Here is a 21,653-nt window from a genome sequence, read left to right on the forward strand (position 1 = left end):
AAATTCCGGTGGAGAAGGTATCTAGATTGGCTTACTCGAGCGGACAACTCGAGCCGAGGAGGGTCAGTGTACCGGTAGCATTGCTTTCCGGCTTAACTAGTGGTGCTCCCCGCCTAAAACATGTGTGACTAAAATCCTTCATCGGGTGACAAGCACCTCGGCTATCTCAAAGAAAGCGGGCTATGTCAAGCAAATGCCCAATTTTTAATTTCAAGAAAACTTATAGGGGGTGGGTGAGAAAATAGTTTATATGTATAGTTCAACAATATCAAAATGATAAAAAGTGAACAGGTAGCACATTAGGCACAAATAAATCACAATATTTACAAAATTAATAAGTCCAAATAAAAAATCAACATGTACAAGCTCGAATTCTTGTGTAGATTCCCAGCAGAGTCGCCAGAGCTGTCACACCCCTTTTTTACCTCTCCAAAAGATATGTGTGTTATGGATTGTGGGTTAAAGAGTTTTTCCAATTAAAGTGACAAACTTGAGTAGGGATTATTTTATTTACAGAGTCGCCACTTGAAATTGATTTTTAGGTGTTCCAAGTCACATTTTATTTGAATCCCTAGTCAAAGGAATATTTGACTATATTTTTTATCGGTCTACGAAAATAAAGTTCGGGTAAGGAATTTTGTTGATCAGGGAGAAGGTGTAAGGCATTCCCCGAGTCCCGTGGTTCTAGCACGGTCGCTTTATTGACTACATTTGGCTTAAATTAATTTTGGATAAACTGTAATTAATTTGATTTTTATGCTTTTCCTCTGTCCCTTTTATTTATTAAAATAAAAATAAATAAAAATATTTGAATAATATTAAATTGTCAAAACGCGCCTACTAGTTGCCTAGCGTTAAAAAAAATAATTATGAAGAAAGTTTAAACTTTTTTTTTACTATTACTTATCCGACAAAAAAAATACTATTATATATATATATATATATATATATATATATATATATATATATATATATATATAACTAATGCTGGACATTAATCTAGGTAAGTTATTGCTAAACTTTCATGTTGGGTCACTTATTTTATCTAACAAAAGACAAATTATTGATTTTACAGAAAAGCCTTTTTACTTTCTATTATCAATGGGCCTGGAGATTTTAGCTTATTTGACCCATGTTGCTTTAAAACCTCAAAGACCAAAACAACACAAAATAACAAAATATAGAGTATTCTTCTAAGCTTAAATTTCTTCTTCACGTTAATGTCCAAACTAAAATTATTTAGAAATTTTATGAACAAATGCTGATTTCGAAGAAAAATACAATTTTTTTAGAAAAAGAAAAAAATTTCTTATGTCCAAACGGGTTCTAGATAAAAGGAAAATCCAAATATGTCAAGGTAATAACCCTATCCGAGGAGGAATAGGAAAACCTATAAATTATTTCCTAAATGACTTAATTAGCAGAGCTATATATAAGTGGAATTCGACTGTTCCGCGTGTTGTCCTTTCAGGCAAATAGGAAAAAAGCCTTTAAGCGTAGCAGCAGAGGCCTGAACAGTAAATAAGGAGCAGAGGCGGGAAAACGTGAGTAGAGCAAGACACAGAGATGAAGGAGGAGAGAGCGGCGAAAGGCGGAGAACAGCGGTCGGTGGACGAACGTTACACGCAATGGAAGTCACTGGTTCCTGTTCTCTACGATTGGCTTGCTAACCACAACCTCGTTTGGCCTTCCCTCTCTTGTCGGTTCGTATTTACCCTTACATTCCCATTATTCTCTCTCACTCTCTCTCTAGGGTTTTTGTTACATCGCTTATGTGTGTAGACAGAGAGGTGAAGTATACCTATGTTCTCGTGCAATGTTTGGTAATCAAACTCAGCCGACAATTGTGTCGCTGAGTTGAATGGTGGACTCTACTCTTGGTTCATCTGTTTTTTTTTTGATGAAGTAAGATAATTTCATTAAATGGCATCAAGAAGATGCATAGCAAAAATATACAACAAAAGTGTGGCTGCTCATATTCAAAAGCTTACATAACTAAGGAGCAGACACAATCCCAAAAAGATTCAAAGCTAGTTACAGGGGCCTGGTTGAACCAAGTAAATAAATTGATTAGACAAGTTGCTTTAAGAGAGTGATTAGGAGTTGAAATCCCATCAAAACCTCTGCGATTTCTCTCATTCCAGATGCACCAAAAAATAGTAGCAGGCACCATTTGGCAAGTTTTTTTGATGGATTTCCCAACTCTCCATGAGCTCCAGCTCTCGTAAGCATCCTTTATACTGCAAGGCATGACCCAAGCAAGTCCAAAAACTGATAAAAACATGTTCCATATGTCAGCTGCTACTGTGCAATGAAGAAACAAATGTCTCACACTCTCAGATTTCTCCTGGCACATAAAACATCTGTTCACTATCGGAATGCTTCTTCTACTGCGGTTGTCTTAAGTAAGGCAGGCTTCATGCAGGCTTGTCCAGATAAAACCAATTACTTTTATAGGGAGTTTGGTTCTCCATATGAGCTTCCACGGCCATTTGTCAATCAGCTCTTTATTGGAGCATAAATTGTCATATCCTCTTTTGACAGTATAGGTTTTATCTTTGGAATCTCCCCATTCCAGCTTGTCTTTCACCTGAGGATTGACCTTAAAATCTGATAGTTTTGAAAGCAATCTCAGCAAGTCATTTAGTTCCCATTCTTGGATATCTCTTCTGAACTGCAAGGCCCATGAGTTATCTTGCCAATAGTGCTCAATAGTGGAATCCTTGTTGCTAGCGAATAGAAATAGACTTGGGTGTTCGTCTTTTAGGATGTTTGACCCTAACCATCTATCTTTCCAGAAAGAAATATGAGTTCCATTCCCAAGCTTGAGTGATGACTTGAGTTGAAAGTCACCCCATAACTTTGAAATATGTTTCCATGGCCCAGAACCATGTGGCACTCTACTCTGTCTAGTACACCAGTTATTTGCCACCCCATATTTTGCTTGTATTACAACTTTCCACAGCCTAGGGTTCTCCATGTTGTACCGCCAGTGCCATTTCATTAACAAACTCTTGTTGTGTAAAGTGAGATCTTTTATTCCTAGCCCTCCATGCACTTTTGGGAGAATATATCTTGGCCATTTAACCTGTTAGAAACCAAAGAAGCTCTATATTTCATATTTAGAAGAGAAGATTACAAGGCCTATTTATAATACTAATTCACCTAATCTATTAGTTGCCATACACCTAATTACACCTACTATACAACTCATATACATGTGCTAGCTATGATGTAGTACATGTGTATACATGTGCTACACAACTTGTATTACACCTACTATACAACTCATATACATGTGCTAGCTATGATGTAGTACATGTGTATACATGTGCTAGACAACTTGTATGTCAACACTCCCCCTCAAGTTGGAGCATATATATTGATCATGCCCAACTTGTTACAGATATATTCAACTCGAGCTCCATTCAAAGCTTTTGTGAAAATGTCTCCCAATTGATCTCCAGTTCTAACATGACCTGTAGAGATGAGCTTTTGTTGAATCTTTTCACGAACAAAGTGACAATCTATTTCAATGTGCTTAGTCCTTTCGTGAAATACAGGATTAGAGGAGATATGAAGAGCAGCTTGATTATCACACCACAACTTTGCTGGCAATGTAGTTTGGAAGCCAACTTCACTTAATAGTTGATGTACCCATACAACCTCACACACAGATTGTGCCATAGCTCTGTATTCTGCTTCCGCACTAGATCGAGATAACGACATTTTGTTTCTTACTCTTCCACGAAATCAAGTTTCCACCAACAAAAACGCAATATCCTGTCGTGGATCTCCTATCGGCTTTTGACCCTGCCCAATCTGCATCTGTGAAACACTCAATGTTAGTGTGTTCATTATTCTTATATACTAGACCCCGTCCTGGAGATCCCTTTAGATAACAAAGAATCTGCTCCAGAGCCGCCCAATGCCTGACTGTTGGGGAAGACATAAACTGACTCACAATGCTGACAGAGTATGCGATATCGGGACGAGTTACTGTAAGATAGTTCAGTTTCCCAACCAATCTCCTATATTTCTCTGGATCTTCGAATAACTCACCGTCTTCTTTCACGAGTTGTGTGTTAGGAACCATTGGCATGCTGCATGGTTTAGATCCCAACTTTCCAGTTTCAGCTAACAAGTCAAGAGTATATTTCCTTTGGGACAAGAAGATGCCTTTCTTGCTCCGTGTAACTTCAACTCCCAAAAAATACTTTAGTTGCCCTAAATCTTTCGTCTGAAATTGAGTGTGAAGGAAAGACTTTAGAGTTGAAATTCCTGTAATATCACTTCCAGTAATAACGATGTCATCAACATATACTACCAATAAAAGAATACCATCATCAGACTTTTTATAAAACACCGTATGATCGCAATTGCTTTTCTTCATCCCATATTCTAGAACAGCCTTACTAAATCTGCCAAACCAAGCACGGGGACTCTGTTTCAGCCCATAAAGAGATTTTCGAAGACGACATACCTTTCCACATTCCCCCTGAGCAACAAACCCAGGTGGTTGCTCTATATATACTTCTTCCTGAAGATCTCCATGTAGAAAAGCATTCTTTATATCAAGCTGATGCAGAGGCCAATCATAAGTAGCTGCCATGGAAATGAATAATCGAACAGAAGCTAACTTGGCGACCGGGGAAAAAGTATCCAAATAGTCGACTCCATAGGTCTGTGCATACCCTTTTGCAACAAGGCGTGCCTTAAGGCGAGCTACTGTCCCATCGGAGTTAAACTTAACAGCAAATACCCACTTGCACCCAATAGCCTTTTTGTTAGTGGGTAGATCGGCCAACTCCCAAGTACCATTCTCATCTAAAGCCATCATCTCTTCTATCGTTGCATCATGCCAACTTGGGTGGGACAATGCTTCACGAACAGTTTTAGGTATCCTAGCAGAATCTAATGATGCAATAAACGAGCTAGAAGAAGTAGACAAATGGTCATAAGACACAAAAGAAGAAATAGGATAAGTACATTGTCGTGTACCTTTGCGAATGGCAATAGGAAGATCCAAACTAGGATCTGAAACACAGGAGGTTGGATCTACCGACGAAGCAGAAGTAGGTAAAGGATCGGGTTCTGAGGTTTGTTGTCGCCTGGTATACACACGAAGAACAGATGGCTGCTCGGATGGTCGATCGAGGGAAACGGGTGACTGAGGAAGAGGTGTTGGAGAACTAACTGGATGTGTGACAGTGTAGACCAAAGTATCATCTTCTTCCTCAGGACTGTTATAAACATATGAAGAAAAGAACGGATAATTTTCATGGAATGTGACATCGGCAGACACTAAGTACCTTTTGAGATCTGGAGAATAACACCGATAACCTTTCTGAAGACGTGAGTACCCTAAGAACACACACTTAAGGGCCTTTGGATCTAATTTAGTTACCTGTGGACGAACATCACGAACAAAACAAGTACAACCAAATATTTTGGGTTCAATAGGAAATAATGGCTTAGAGGAAAAAAGAATGTTGTAAGGAATATTACCATGAAGTACAGAAGATGGCATACGATTTATTAAAAAACAAGCTGTAGAGACGGCATCAGCCCAAAAACATTTTGACACTTTCATTTGAAAGAGGAGTGCTCGGCCTACTTCAAGAAGATGTCTATTTTTTCGTTCCGCAACCCCATTTTGAGAAGGGGTGTCAACACAAGAAGATTGATGTAGAATACCATTTGTAGCCATATAATCTTTAAACAAATCCGAAAAATATTCTTTTGCATTGTCACTCCTTAAATTACGAACGGAAACATTAAAATGAGTTTTTATTTCAGCACAAAAAGCACAAAAAATTGAAAACAACTCCGAACGATTTTTCATTAAATATAACCAAGTAACACGAGAATGATCATCCACAAAGGTAACAAAATATCTAAAACCAGTTTTAGAGATAATAGGACATGGACCCCAAACATCGGTGTGAACTAACTCAAAAGGTAAGTCGACCCGTTTATTGACTCTAGAAACTTTAGGAAGGCGATGGTGTTTAGCAAACTGACATGACTCACAATCTAAAGAGGAAATACTTTGAAACTGAGGATATAACTTCTTCAAACTAGACAAGGATGGATGACCCAATCGACAGTGTACATCAAAGGGAGACAACACAGTTGAACAAGAAATGGATTTCGGCACCTGTGATTCAAGAACATAGAGACCCCCAGACTCAGAACCTTTACCAATAATCTGCTTCGTCGTAAGATCTTGAAAAAGACAATAATTGGGAAAAAATGAGACACAACAATTTAGAGTACGAGTAAGTTTACTGACAGATATTAGATTGAAAGAAAAATCAGGCAAATTTAAGACGGAACTAAGGGAAAGAGAAGATGTTGGGTTAACAGTGCCAGACCCTAAAACATATGAGGTAGACCCATCGGCTAAAGTAACTGTGGAACATTGGGTATGTGACTGAAAAATGGAAAAGAGTTTAGAGTTACCTGTCATATGATCCGTGGCACCAGAATCAATGACCCATTTGGATGATGAAGAGAGGAGACACTTAGTGGTTTTACCTGACTCGGGGATAGTATTGATAGGAGGAGATGATGATTGAGATGGTGAAATAGTCTCGGAAGTGGCGATGTTGGCATACTGAGATCTTTTGTTCTTATTCTGAAGCTTCACACAATAACGTATGGTATGACCGAGCTCATAACAATAAAAACATTCAACTTCCCCTTGCTTTAGGTCTCGACTATCGCTACTCCGATTGCGATTACTATGACTCCTATTCTTTTGGACGCGGCTAAGCAGAGCACCACTATCGATCGTGGCTGTCGGACCTGGATGAGACTTTTCAGTACACAACACTCTTGTAAAGGCCTCTTTCAAGGAAGATATAGCAGTCCCAGATAAAATCTGCGATTTGGCCCCTTCAAATTCGGGAGAAAGACCAGAAAGGAAACTCATGACCGCCAGTTGTTCACGCTGAGCCTGTTGTACCTTCACATCTGGACTAAACGGCAATATAACATTAAGCTCATCATACACCTTCTTAAACTCTGAGAAGTAAGTGGTGAGAGAGCGATCTTGCATGGATGGATGGTAAAATGCCTGGCACACATCATACATGCGAGACAAGTTTCCTTTGCCAGAGTACAAAAAATCTAAATAATCCATTAGATCCTTCACATAATCACAATGAGAAACTAGATCATTTACCTCACTGTGCATCGAATTCTTGATTTGGAGAAACAATTTTGCATCCTCCTTTAACCAGACTGATTTAGTCTCATCCTTGGGTGGATCATCAACCAAGTGGTTCTCTTTGTCGATGCTCCGCAAATAGAGACGGATCGTCTTACTCCAATCCATGTAATTGGAACCCATGAACTTATTCTCCGTAATTTTGGACATAACCGGAATGACATCAACGGTAGGTTTCGTTTCAGTCATCTTGCACCCGAATAATAGCAGAATCAAATAGTCAAGAACAGTGCAGTGAAATTTGAACAATGCAGTGAACAGTGAACAGTGATATTTGAACAGTGCAGTGAGCAGTGAACAGTGAACAATACAGTGAACAGTACAGTGAACAGTGCCGGAACAGTGATCTTGGAAAATGAAAGTTGTCAGGAAAAAAAAAAAATTCGGACAGTACCACTTTGGTCGGAATAGTGAGTAGAAAAATCTGTAAAGAAGCGGTCGGGGCAAAAAATGGCCAGAAATAGTGAAATAGAATCAAAGCAGCGAAAGACTGTTCTGAACAAAAATAATTCGAACGGGGAAAAAAAATTCCCAACAACAAACTGATGAAAAAACTTCAATGTTCTGATACCATGTTAGAAACCAAAGAAGCTCTATATTTCATATTTAGAAGAGAAGATTACAAGGCCTATTTATAATACTAATTCACCTAATCTATTAGTTGCCATACACCTAATTACACCTACTATACAACTCATATACATGTGCTAGCTATGATGTAGTACATGTGTATACATGTGCTACACAACTTGTATTACACCTACTATACAACTCATATACATGTGCTAGCTATGATGTAGTACATGTGTATACATGTGCTAGACAACTTGTATGTCAACATAACCAAATGAAATTTGTGTGTTTGACTATTTCCTTCCCATAGAAAATCTCTCCTTAGTTGATCAAGTCTCCTCTGGACCTTAGCTGGGATTGGAAACAGGGACAAGAAGTAGGTAGGAATGCTATCCAACGCACTATTGATGAGTGTAATTCTACCACCCAGAGAAAGATACTACATTTTCCAGGAAGCTAACTTTTTTTCAAATTTTTTAATTACTCCATTCCAGATACCTAGAGCTTTGTATCTAGCTCCCAGAGGAATACCCATATATGTTGTAGGGAAAGAGCCCACCTTACAACACATTATTTCCGCAAGCTTTTCCAAGTTTGGAACTGAATTGACTGGGTAGATGATGCTCTTCAACATGTTCATGTGTAGGCCTGAGATAGCTTCAAAGATCATAAGTGTAAGATTGAGGTATAAGACCTGTGATTTTTCAGCTCCACAAAAAATCAAAGTATCATTTGCATAGAGTAGATGAGATGCAGATGGGAGACTGTAACATAGTTGTCATATGTACTTCCCACCTTGAAACCATCTAGCCAATGAAGCTGGTTTGCTTTATCTAACATTTTGCTAAGCCCTTCCATATCAAGGATGAATAAGAAAGGAGACAGAGGATCTCCCTGTTTGACGCCTTTTTGGGGAGAAAAGAATCCAACTGGTCCACCATTGATCAGGATTGAGTACTTCATTGTAGTGATACAAAATCTGATCCATCTAATCCAACATTCACCAAATCCCATCCTTCTTAGTGTAATTATCAGATAGGTCCAATTAAGTTGATCAAATGCCTTTTCTATGTCAAGTTTGAGAAGTAGACCAGATTGCCCAGACTTCATCTTCCAATCCAATATCTCATTAGCTATAAGAGCTGCATCTGTGATCTGCCTATTTTTTATGAAAGCATTTTGATGACTAGACACCAATTTTCCTATCACCCCTTTTAACCTTTCTGCTAAGAGTTTGGAGGCAATTTTGTAAATACTACCAATCAAACTGATTGGCCTGTAATCTCTCAGCTCATTGGCTCCTTTCTTCTTCGGGATTAGTGCTATAAAAGTGGCATTGCATGATCTAACTAGGTTGCCGTCCTGGTGAAAGTGCTGAAGGGCTCCCATGATATCATACTTGATCACCTCCCATGCTTTCTGATAGAATGCCATAGTGTATCCGTCCGGACCTGGAGCTTTATCAGGTGAACAATTCTTAATTACAGCCAAAACCTCTGCCTCTTCAAATGGCCTTTCCAGCCATACTTTCTCTTCCCCATTTAATGTTGCTACATCTTCCAGTCTTGTGGTAGGTCTCCAGCTTTCATTCTCAGTGTAGAGCTGGTGATAAAATTCTAAAATCTCACCCCTAATTAGATCTTTATCTTCAGTGATGTCATCCCCAACTTTGAGTCTATCAATACAATTACTTCTTTTGTTGGAATTGGCCACCTTATGAAAGAATGTGGTGTTTCTATCCCCTTCTTTGAGCCACAAGCATCGAGATTTTTGTCTCCAAGATACTTCTTCTGCTTTAGCCAGTTGCTGAATTTCCACTTGGAGTTTCATAATACTTGTTTCATAATTTTTTCCTTCATCTGTTGTTGGTTCATCTGTTGTTGGAATGCAGGTTGTCTGGCGTATTTGATTGCTGATTCCTGCCATTAGGTTTTTATATTTCTTTCTTTCTTTGCTGATGTGTCTGTTTTGATCTCTCTTTAGAGATTTAATAGTTTTACTGAGATTGCAGCTTCTTCATGTAGATGGAATTGCTTCTTTGGTTGCTTATCTATAGATACTAATAAATGAAAATTACTGTTTCTCTCTTTCAGTTGGGGTCCCCAGTTTGAGCAAGCAACTTACAAGAACCGCCAGCGCCTCTACCTTTCTGAGCAAGCAAGTTTATCATTTCACGTCCTTTAATTAACTTGTCATTTATATGTTATGTTTTAATGATGAAAATATGTTAGATTAGCCTTGATAAATATTCTTATAAATAAGGTTAGTAAGTAGCGAACTGGAAGCGTCAAGAATATTTATTTATTCAGTTGTTGCTTTAGAATCCTTGTTGGTGTGGTAGTTATTGTTATTATCCTTTCAGTTCAATCATCTCATTATTTTCTTACATCACTGCTAAATGTCATCTCTATTCTCATCATAATCTTTATTTGGATCCTATTATTCCTCTCCCCTGCAGACTGATGGCAGCGTTCCAAATACGCTTGTCATAGCTAATTGTGAAGTTGTCAAACCTAGGGTTGCAGCAGCGCAACACATATCTCAGGTATTCTCCTTGTGCATAGATACACGCCCTTCCTATTTCTTCCTCCACCTTTTCACTTTTTATGATCTTGATTGTCTATCTTTCAGTTCAACGAAGAAGCACGTTCGCCTTTTGTAAAGAAGTACAAAACTATTATTCATCCGGGTGAGGTACATCTTTCTTTGACCTATCTTATTATAGGATTCAAACATGAAATTTTCCCTTTCTGGTTTATTTCATAATTAGATTATACTGTTAAAATTTTGTGTTACACTAGAATACAGGCAGTGCACTTGAGGACTTCTGCTGTTCAGTTAGTATAATTTCCTGAATGGTTATTTTCCGCTGGTAGCTTGTCTCATCACTAATGCAGCTGAGCGTTTAATGCATTTTGTTTTGTCATCTAGAATTATTACCAAATATTTGAAATTAGGTGCTTATATGGAAATTTCTCACATGGTTTTATACTTAATTCCTGCTTTAGACTCTGGATTAATGTTGACTGTTAATTACTTACTCTTGCATGGATATCTTTGGAGGAAAAATTGGTGAAACATATTGTAGCAAGCCAAAAAACAATTAAATTAGAAACATATAGCATAAACCAAACCAGGCGGTGTTCCCCAACACAGATAATGTGGCGTCATAAATTTTGAAGTGGACTTAGAAGAGATTCAATTCAAAAGGATTATTAGCGCCTATAGGCCCAAAATTCTGGTTACATTATTTTGAACTTCTGATATACATATTTTCCCCTCATTCAGAGGGGAAAATTATTTTCCACATAGAATGTTTCCAATGTATTTGTGCAACTTTTTTGTTCTTCGTGATTCTTTTGGTGTCAGTGGAACTTTCTCATGTGAAAATGAATTGATCACTGTATCTTGCTGAATCCTTACAATTATACTAATTGTTCTCCTTTCTTATACTCACTATAGGAATGGTAAATACTTGACCCTTGTTGCTTAAGAAAATCAATTACAGAAGCATTCATAACATGGAATATGTACTTGAAATACTATAATCTGCTTTAACAAATCTGTTAGCATTCTATAATATGATTTCAGGTGAATCGAATAAGGGAACTGCCTCAGGATAGCAAGATTGTGGCCACACACACTGACAGTCCTGATGTAAGCATCTGCTTCTGCATATTTCATTTTCCTTTTGTAGCCCTGTTCATACAAGTTGGTTTCCTCCCTGATGGCTGCTGTTTCTTTTTAGTAACCATTGAAATCTTTAAGTTGACCTTGGAAATTTTGGAATCAGGTTCTTATTTGGGATGTTGAGTCTCAGCCTAACCGTCATGCTACCTTGGGCGTAAATAATTCTCGACCGGACTTGGTGGGTTTTCTAACGACAGGTTCAGTTTTCCAACTTTGTATCTTATAAGTAGTAACTTATAGTCTATATCTACCTGCAGATATTGACTGGACATCAAGACAATGCTGAATTTGCGCTCGCTATGTGCCCTTCTGAGCCTTTTGTGCTCTCTGGAGGTTGACCGACCAGTCATTGAATGTTCTCTTCGTTCAAGGATTTTGTGATTGCTTCTATTCCAATTAGCAGCTCATGGTTAACTGCATGTTTATTAACAGATAATGTGTCGTTTTATAATTGGTAACCAGTTGGCGGTCTTCAGATATTTTCTATTTCTTTTTAGCTTATTTTCTTAGTGACATGTTCTGGTCGTTGGTGGAAGGTGGTGATAAAGCCGCCGAGTCATATGGTTTTTGCAACTTATTCCTTAGATAGCAATTTTCAGCTACCAGGGAAGTCCGCATTATTCGTTATGAAACAATTCCTTCTTTTTGACGCCTGAGTTGTTTTAGTGGTGTATTCCTTCTGGCTAGGTAAAATGAGACCAGTATAGTGCACACTTTCAACCCCATAATTTCGTTTCAAAGAGTAACAATGTATGACACAACCTAGTTGGCACAAAATCTAATCAGGGTAGTTGTTGATAAGTTAGTTTGATGAAGAACATCATATTATGGTTTAAAGTTGAATTATAACTTTGTATGTTCTGAAAGATATAAGAGTTTTATGGTATATTATTCTTTCTAGAAGTGTGTCTTATGAATTGTGTTGGAGGGACTATAATACTTTTCCTTAATGGAGATCTATAGTTAACGTAGGGAGTTAGGGGGAAACTTTTGGACCACATCACAGTTCAGCCTCTTCCTGTCATTGATGCCTGCAGTCAATTAATATGACCTCCTTTAGTTCTTACCTCAGATATTAGAAACTTTTCGATCTTGTGTATAATAAAGCTCATGCACTCATGGGTTAATTGTTGCAGGGAAGGACAAATCGGTTGTTCTGTGGAGCATTCACGACCATGTGTCAACATTAGCAGCAGACCAGGGAGCTACAAAGTCTCCTGGATCTGGAGCAAGTAACTCGAAACCTTCTGCAGAAGGCCCTACTGTTCAAGCTCGAGGTGTTTTCCAAGGACATGATGATACCGTAGAAGATGTTCAGTTTTGCCCTTCCAGGTAGCTCATGTTTATCACATATCATATATTGTATAAGATGTTGAGTTTAGCCCTTCAGTGTTTCGTTAGGTGTTGTGAGACTTGATGTTGTTTGGGGTTAACACTGTCAAAACATTTGTGTAATGTAACCTTGGTTGAAGATGAGATAATACTCGTTTGAGCTGTCATTTCACATCTAAACTTCTTTTCTTCTGTATTATGTCTTATGAGTTTCAAAATTAAGCCATTCTATTCCTTTTTCGTCTTTTTTTCCCTGGATGAAGTAGCTTTCTGACCACTTTTCAAATAAAAGATAAAGAGAAAAACGAATAGTGAGGAAAGAAGAAAAAAGTTATTTGTTCATCTCTTATCCTGGCTTCACGTATCCTTACTGGATTCCTTTTTTATTTTTTTTTATAAAGTGCACAGGAGTTTTGCAGTGTTGGAGATGATTCCTGCCTAATACTGTGGGATGCCAGAACTGGTTCTTCTCCTGCTGTCAAGGTTGTAATCATTGTTTTTGCTCAAGCACTTAGTAACTTATCTTGTTTTCTACATTTTCTCTTTGTGGATAAGTGGAGAACTTCTCTTGAACTGTGCTTATATTAAAAATGACTTCTCCTTATTTCTAGTGAAAATCATACTAAAGATCTCTGACCTCTGTGCTTGTGTGTGGGGAGGTCAGGAGGGGGTTTCTGTCATATTGCCTGCTCTTCATATTGTAGTTTGTAATATCAGATAGGTAGGCAGTAAATATTTTAGTTTGCAACACGTATAAAATTGAAATATTAGAGGTGGGGAGACAATGAGCCAGATATGGTTGTACAGATAAGGCATTTGTGATTGACCTTCCGATGTCTTTTCTTCAACTGGATCCTATCTATCTATGTTGAAATGCTTTAGTAATCTGTTGTCTTTGCAGTTATTTTTGGTTGCTTCTGGTCATTGTTCCTTCAATATTTTTTGTGGCACATTATATGAGAAAAACTTGTTTTCTGAACCGTGTTCTTGAGTTTAGTTAAGCTTGAGTAGTAAATCTTGGCGATATTTGGTAGCGAGTAGCAGTAGGATTTAGGAAAAATGGTGATGGATAATTGTTATAAGGTGGTGATAATTCTTAGATATTGGTAAGTGCAAGTGAGTTTGACTAGTTAGATAGAGGTTGCTGTAGAAAATGACTTATGGGCTTAATGGATGTAACACATTTTTTCTTTGGCCCTATTTAAAGTTGATTAAACATTTCAAATAGGATTCCACCAAGTAAACCTCAGTTTTGTCCTACATTTATATTACACTTATTATTAGTCTTTCCATTAACATATCTGTTCTTTATGCATTCCTTGAAATGTCTCCTTTCTTTTTCTAATTATTATTATTACTACAATCGTTACTATATTATTTCTGTTTCATTGGTCATAGTCATGTCTCTGATTGGACTTTGGGATCTGATAATTTTCCCTGCAGGTAGAAAAGGCTCATAACGCTGATCTTCATTGTGTTGATTGGAATCCTCACGATGTAAATTATATTTTGACTGGGTAATGATTGTAACTGTTCGTCCTGTTGAATTATGATGTTTAAGTAGGTTGATCCTCAGAAAATACATTAAGCTTTCTGCAATATTTATGTAGTGTCGATCCTTGTTTTTTCCCTTTATGTGAATGTCTGGTTCCATGATTCCATGAATTCTTTTCAATTTCTGTGGAAGCCTTAAGATTATAGCTATGCCTCCTTCAGGTCGGCAGACAACACTGTTCGCATGTTTGATCGACGAAACCTCACTTCTGGGGGAGTGGGATCGCCTATACATATCTTTGAGGGCCATACTGCTGCTGTGCTTTGTGTACAGGTCTGAGAGTAACTGACATGCTTGCTTGCTTTTGCTGTCCACCCTTATTTATGTTGATAAGGTAACCTATTTGCATGAGACCTGCACTGGTGTTTGATAAAAATTTTCTGTTTCAGTGGTCCCCAGATAAATCATCAGTCTTTGGAAGTTCTGCAGAAGATGGTATCCTTAACATCTGGGATTATGACAAGGTTAGAGATCCTTTCCTCTCGTGTTTCTTTTGGGTGTGTGTGTGTGGGTGGGGTGGGTGGGGGGGGGGGTTAAAGAGATGAAAAGGTGTGACTTTGTGAGTTAAGCAAACCCCCTCTCCCTCACACGATCAAAGCCGAAAGGCAGATAAATGTATCTTTTCCTCTATTTTTTTCTTCAAAATTTTGGCAGCTCAAAGAAATATCTTTTGAGGGAAAAAGCTAAAGATTGTTAGTTCTTTTTGTATTTCAATTTAATTGGTTATCTTCTTATATTTTTTTCCTTTTCCTCATGAACCATATGCTAAGGAAGTTCTTCTAGTTAATGACACAGATCAAGTTGATTTTGTGTTTGAAAATTCACTTCCGTGACTTGCATAAAGTAATAAAAATATATTATCCAATGATTCAAATAAGTAGAGATAGTATGCATAAAACCAAATAGGGTCTAAATTTGGCAATCAAGTTAGAAGTGACTGCGATTTTTTGGGTACCATTTAAGCTCCTTTTTGTTTCCCTATTAAGGCATCATTTCTACAAAGTAGTGGTTAGAGTGATTATGTTGTATGGAGCAGAGTAAGGCTGTCCAACGGGACGGGTCGGGAACAAATAATCTGGACGGGACAGGACGACATTTAACCGGGACGGTGGCGGGACAGGCGTTAACGGGACGACCCGGTAGGCCCATCACATCCCACTAATAAACGGGACTGGACGGGACGGTTCGTGGGCCCTAAGTGAACCTTTTTTAAAAAATTTTAAATTATTTAAGCATTAAATTTGGCAATGACTAATTTTTTATAGATAGCAACGGTTATTTTTTTTTTAAAGTTGGCAATGACTAAGTTTTTAAAGTTTGCACGGCTAGTTTTTTTGACTTATTTAATAAACTTAAAACTTAATAAATTATAAAGAAACTAAGTAAATAATTTCAAATATTAAAACAAAAGACTTGTAACGAAATATTTTAGTAATTATAATAGACTTGTAATTTATTTTAATATAATTTCAAGTTATAAATTAACTAAGTAAGAGTGTAAGACAATTTATAAAAAAAATTCAAGGCTAAAGCCTTATATTTTATTAATAGAACTGTCAGATTTCACATACAAATACAAGTCTTTTGAAGAGCACTTAATCTACGCAGCCGCCTTTTAGGAAGAGTTCTGTTTGAACTAGGCCTCTTAGTAGCCAATTACAAATTATCATACTAATATTTGTAAGCTCCTATATAGCTTCGTTGTAACTTATCTATAATTTCTCTCGGACATTGTTCTTGAATTGGCAATGTTAATTGATGTTCCATGAGTTCCATGCCGTTATCGCTCCCAGTGCTAAGTATCTCAATGTATTCTTCTTCTTCTTCTTCCCTAGTGATTAATTTTTCAAAATCAAGATTTCTTCTTTCTGAATTAATCCAATCTCTGAATAAGATGGAAATCTCAAGGCTGTCCTTCGCTAATGAATGTCTATGATCTCCGATTTGAAATCTTGCCGCGCTGAAAGCACTCTCCGATGCTATCGATGATGCTTGAATAGCTAGTATATCTCGGGCCATTATTGAAAGTGTTGGAAATGCTTTGTCACACTCCCTTTATCATGCCAAAAGTTGTTCGTTGCTTTCGTCTTTAATACATTCTAATCCTTGATTAAGATAAGAATCAAGTTCATCATTAATAGAGGAATCAAAACTTGTTATATCCTCCGTACCTTCCCATATAACTTCTACTCTAGCCTTAGAATTAGTATGAGCATTTTCACTAGCTGCTGTTGCCATATATTTATAACTATCAAACATTGATCTAACATAAGAATATATGTTAGCTTGACAGTCTTCGAGAGATGACTGTTCATTTTCTTGAATTTCTAAATTCTCATAAATTTTACGAACAATTCCTTTGCACCTCTTAATTTTAAAGATGGGTTAAGTAGAAATTTAATAAACTTGGGGAATAGGAAAAAAATACTTTTTAAATTTTGCAATCATTTCATTTTGGATTTGTTTTATACTTACCAAATACAACAGAAATTCCACAAATATACCATAATAGTTAGTAAGTCTTTGATCCCATCCCAATTAGAATCAACAATTTGATCAGCGGGGATACCATTATGCATATTATATACCTTTTGTATAGGCACCTGATAATTATAAGCAACTTTAAGCATTTCATACGTAGAATTCCACCTAGTACAAACAACAACAACAACAACCCAGTATAATCCCACTAGTGGGGTCTGGGGAGGGTAGTGTGTACGCAGACCTTACCCCTACCATAGGTAGAGAGGCTGTTTCCAAATAGACCCTCGACATCCTTCCCACCAAGAACTCCCCACCTTCCAAAATAGTACAAACATATTTTGGAATTTTTCTATATGGAAGGTTAGCACTAGCACATTGTTGTGCAAACTCACGAAGTCTACTCACTTTATTAGCATGAAAAATATAGCCGCAAGCATGTTGTACTTTACTACAAGCCTAAAAAATAAATTAATATCATCTTTTACAACCAAGTTAAAAATATGGCATGCACATCTAACACGGAAAACTGCTGGATTAATTGGACAAAGTCTAGCTTTTAGGCTATTTGCTGCAGTTGTGTTAGCAGAAACATTATCTAATGTGATAGTAAAAACTTTATCAATAAGCCCATAAAAATTAACTATTTGTAGAACAATAGTTGCAATAATACATTTTTAGGGGAGGGGTGGGGTCAAAAATGGCCGTTGGCAACGACTAATTTTGCAAAGAATGCCGTTGGCCAACGACTCTTTTTTTAAACAAAAACAAACACGTGGGCCAGGCGGGATCGGACGTTAGCGGCCTGGCCCACCGGGATGAAATGGGCATCCCGTTCCATCCATGTCTTGTTGACTATGGGCCCAGTCCCGTTTGAGAGTAAGTGGTCCAGGACGGGATTGGGGCCGAGATGGGCCAGGCCGACCCGTCCCGTTGGACAGCCATAGGACAGAGTGTTGGCCAGTCAAGAACTCCCATGTCCAGAAGATAAAAGTAGTTGAAATGAGGATGTTGAGATGGATGTGTGGGCATGCTAGGTAAGATAAAATTAGGTATGAAGTTAATCGGGATAAGGTGGGAGCGACCCCCGTGGAGGATAAGATGCGTGATGTGAGGCTAAGATAGTTCAGGCATGTTAAAGGGAGAAGCACAGATGTCCCAGTTAGGAGGTGTGAGAGGTTGGCCTCGGGGATAAGAGGAAGAGTATAGGTAGACCAAAGAAGTCTTAGGGAGAGGTGATCAGGCGGGACATGGTGCGGCTTGAGCTAACCGAGGACATGACCCTTGATAGGAAGGTGTGGATGTTGAGAATTAAGGTAGAAAGTTAGTAGGTAGTCGAGCGTTTCCCTTTGTCTTCCTTGTATTGTTATTACTTGCTATCGGTACTTCTTTCATCTTTTCTTTTGTTATCTTGGTTTTCAGTTTTCTAAATATCTTGTATTGTTGTTACTTGCTATTAGTGTTTTTTCATCTTTTTTTTATCGGTAACAACCTCTTTGTCCTTCCATCCCACTCGTGGGAATACACAGGGTGGTTGTTGTAATAAGGCATCATTATTTGTTAGGTTCGCAATAGTAGTAAGCCTTTACTTTTTGGAATTATCCATTAACTGACATCGTTAACAAGGTTATAGCTTATGATTTGCTTCATTCAGGTGGCAACATTGTTATAATTTAAGGATTTTGTTCCTATTTAACCGTTAAAAGAAATTATACATCATTGTTAGTAGTTTCAATGAAAATTATGTTCTCGCAGATTGGTAAGATGGAGGACTCTGCTGGTAGAAAAGCTTCAACATCTCCTCCTGGCTTATTCTTTCGTCACGCTGGACATAGGTATTAGTTTGCAGTTTGATTATTTTATATTAAATTTTGTTTGCATGGTTCTAGTTCTCTTTTCCTTCTATGTCCATGAGAAATTGAACAAAGGCTGCTGAATTAGCCTATTTCTTGCGTGTATCAATTGAAGTATTTTGAGAAATTGAGAAATTGAACATCCTTTTCTTACATCCTTTTCTCCATCCTTTTCGTATTTCCTATATTTCTTATATTGTTGTTATTTTTTTATTTTATGTTATGTATTTTATGTTATTTATTATGAGTCTATTGATAGTACTAATATATTGTCTCTTGTTGCTCTCTTGAGCCGAGGGTCTCCTGGAAACAGCCTCTCTGCCCCTCGGGGTAGGGGTAAGGTCTGCGTACATATTACCCTCCCAGACCCCACTTGTGAGATTACACTGGGATGTTGTTGTTGTTGTTGAGATATCAGTATTAGGAAACAATATTCTGAATTCCTTCCTTCGAGGTGAATTCTTAGCTTTTTTCTGGATTCTTTTTAGATTCAAAGACTAACCACAAAATCATAAAGAAACTTTTAGACTTATAAAATATTTCTTTTTGAATTTTCTAATTTTTTTCCGAGTTTCTTAAAAATGGGCTCCAAAAAGAAGGGCATTTTCAGGGGAGAACCAAAGGGAAGTTAAGCTTCCATTCCCCAAACTGTTAAAAAACAAAAATCATCTTTTTTGTTTTTTCTTTTTCATTAGCTCGCCACGGGAGTACAATTTAGATATATGCCAAGGTTTCAGACAAAAAGGAAATAATATTTTGATATGAATGTCCTCTCCTGCTTGCTCTTGGCCTTGGCTGCTTAGAGACATTCCTTTAGTTCGTCTTAGAGAATGGAATTCCTAATTCCGTTTTCGTCTGCTTTTCCTCGAGCATGTGATACTGCTCACCCTTAGCAATCGTATTGTCCGCTCTTTTCATTGATTGTACAACTCTCTAAACAAGGAATTTCTAGGGAGTCCTCCCAGTCGGCTAAAGGCGCAATGGCTTTTGGTTTTGAACTCGCTATACCAATAGTTCTGTGGTATTTACAAATCTTTTCTGTTGATAACCTCAGACCAATCAATCGAATATTGATTAATACGTAATCGATTGAACACTACTTGGAAACGGCTCCTATTAATCAAGGAGATACCTCCCTGACCCTATTTAGTTGCCAAAGATGACCCCTCGTCTTGAGCTACGTATAGGTTTTTGTATCATAAAAACCTTTGTTTTCTATAATAAAGAGACTGAAATCCTCTTCTACTTCTCTGTTGTGTTTTACCTAATCAAAATTTGTTGTTTCTACCTCTAGTTTATACTAGAAAAAGAGCTTCTTGAATCTTGGGGATGTGCCTTTGTTGGCAAATCTCTTTAAGAAACATCTCCGTAACTCACCTCAAGCTTCATCGATTAGTATGATTCTCCAGCATAGGTTTTTTCATATAAATTGTAGATCTCACCATGTCCACGTGAAATTGAACTAGGCCAATGGTGGCTGGTCATTGGACTGTTTTTTGTTTGCTGTTGATGTAGAAACCAGAGCGACAGTATAGCTGCTCTCTCTAACTATCCAACTCTGAAGGTAAAGAATGAAAATCTAATGGTGGATATAATTAAGAGCAGAGTCAATTCTCCTTTCTCTCTTTCGTTAGGGAAGTTCAGAGGGTTATCACTTTTATTTATGCATGCTTGTTAAAAATGAAAGAAAATCACGTATATTTTATGCCTTTGAAGTTAAGCAGAGAGCATCTGAATTTCACTTATGCCATGTATCGAGGTTCTGACTTTGTGGTTGAAAATAGGGATAAGGTGGTTGACTTCCATTGGAATGCAGCAGATCCATGGACCATTGTTAGTGTTTCAGATGATGGTGAAAGTACTGGCGGAGGCGGTACATTACAGGTAACAGCCAAACTTGTTTATTTTGCTGGTTAGTTGCTTTATAATCATACTGAATCGACCTACAGATACATTAAAAAATGCTCAGTATCTGATTAAACTAAACTCTGAATTACACTGTTCCCAGTTCACCCAGACTTCTGTGTTTATTAAGTTGTATATGATGATTGGTAGTACAGTAGTTTAGTCAAGCTTGGTTTAAGCCTGATAAGGTAAAATGGTGCCCCTGCTTTTCTCTGTGAAAAGTTATGATTTTTTATATTTTCTTCGCCTAAAGGTCCTTCATGAGTTCGCCATAGCTACCAAAAGGCCATGATTCACCCTATGTTGATTTTGCCCTTTAATGCAAAGCCGTAAATATATCCAAGACCCGGTAGCTATGATTTACCCTATGTTTATTTTGCCTTTTAATGCAAAGCCCTAAATATGTCCAAAACACATGAAGAAATATAATGTGTAATAGTGCATTATCATCTTTCATTGACGATTTTTAAGTCTCATGGTCCAACCTTTTGCAGATATGGCGAATGATTGATCTCATTTACAGACCCGAAGATGAGGTTCTGAATGAACTAGAGAAGTTCAAGTCTCACCTGCTCACTTGTTCTTAGTATCTTCACATAGGCGGAAACGCTGATGTTGCAACCATGTTAATGGAAAGAACTAACATCAAGCTAGGAATTTGCTGACTCGATCAAATGGCTAGGTTTTGTTAATTATGTATCGAATCCTAAATTATATCTGTTCATTGACTTAAAGATTATGACACACCTCCTTTGTATGGAAAGCTGAGTGACTTCTTCTGGTAATGTTGATAAGACATCCATTCCAAAACTGGAATACTCCACTCTGGTGTTTGGTTTTTGAGAAAAAAGATTTCCATGGTTTTTCTTTCCACAGTTTCAAATCAAACGCTAAGAGAAGTGTGGAATTTCAATGGCTAAAAAGAAAGTTGAGAACTAATTACCGCGACTAAGGCCCCGTTTGGCCATGAGTTTTGTCAAAATAAGTTTGGGATTTATTGTCAAAACTCATGTTTGGCCATAAATTTTGC

General features: G+C 37.5%; 1 protein-coding gene across 1 annotated transcript; it reads left to right on the forward strand.

Moving 5' to 3' along the window:
* Positions 1-1,458: 1,458 nt before the first annotated feature.
* Positions 1,459-21,493, forward strand: LOC104214742 (WD-40 repeat-containing protein MSI4-like). The gene is made up of 15 exons (XM_070171306.1): positions 1,459-1,703; positions 9,901-9,964; positions 10,266-10,352; positions 10,439-10,501; positions 11,399-11,464; positions 11,601-11,675; positions 11,755-11,830; positions 12,634-12,829; positions 13,231-13,312; positions 14,273-14,346; positions 14,546-14,657; positions 14,774-14,848; positions 18,621-18,700; positions 20,503-20,602; positions 21,118-21,493. Exons 1-15 carry the CDS (start codon positions 1,567-1,569, stop codon positions 21,208-21,210), a joined length of 1,380 nt encoding a protein of 459 aa, XP_070027407.1. The 5' UTR covers positions 1,459-1,566; the 3' UTR covers positions 21,211-21,493.
* The last annotated feature ends 160 nt before the right edge of the window (positions 21,494-21,653 follow it).

This window comes from Nicotiana sylvestris, chromosome 3 (genome assembly GCF_000393655.2).
Source record: "Nicotiana sylvestris chromosome 3, ASM39365v2, whole genome shotgun sequence".
NCBI lineage: Eukaryota > Viridiplantae > Streptophyta > Magnoliopsida > Solanales > Solanaceae > Nicotiana > Nicotiana sylvestris.

Coding starts and splice junctions, on each gene's coding strand:
- LOC104214742 (XM_070171306.1), top strand. CDS start 1,567: ATGAAGGAGGAGAGAGCGGCGAAAGGCGGAGAACAGCGGTCGGTGGAC. Junction 1,704..9,900: donor TGGCCTTCCCTCTCTTGTCG/GTTCGTATTTAC, acceptor TCTCTCTTTCAG/TTGGGGTCCCCAGTTTGAGC. Junction 11,465..11,600: donor CACACACTGACAGTCCTGAT/GTAAGCATCTGC, acceptor TTTTGGAATCAG/GTTCTTATTTGGGATGTTGA.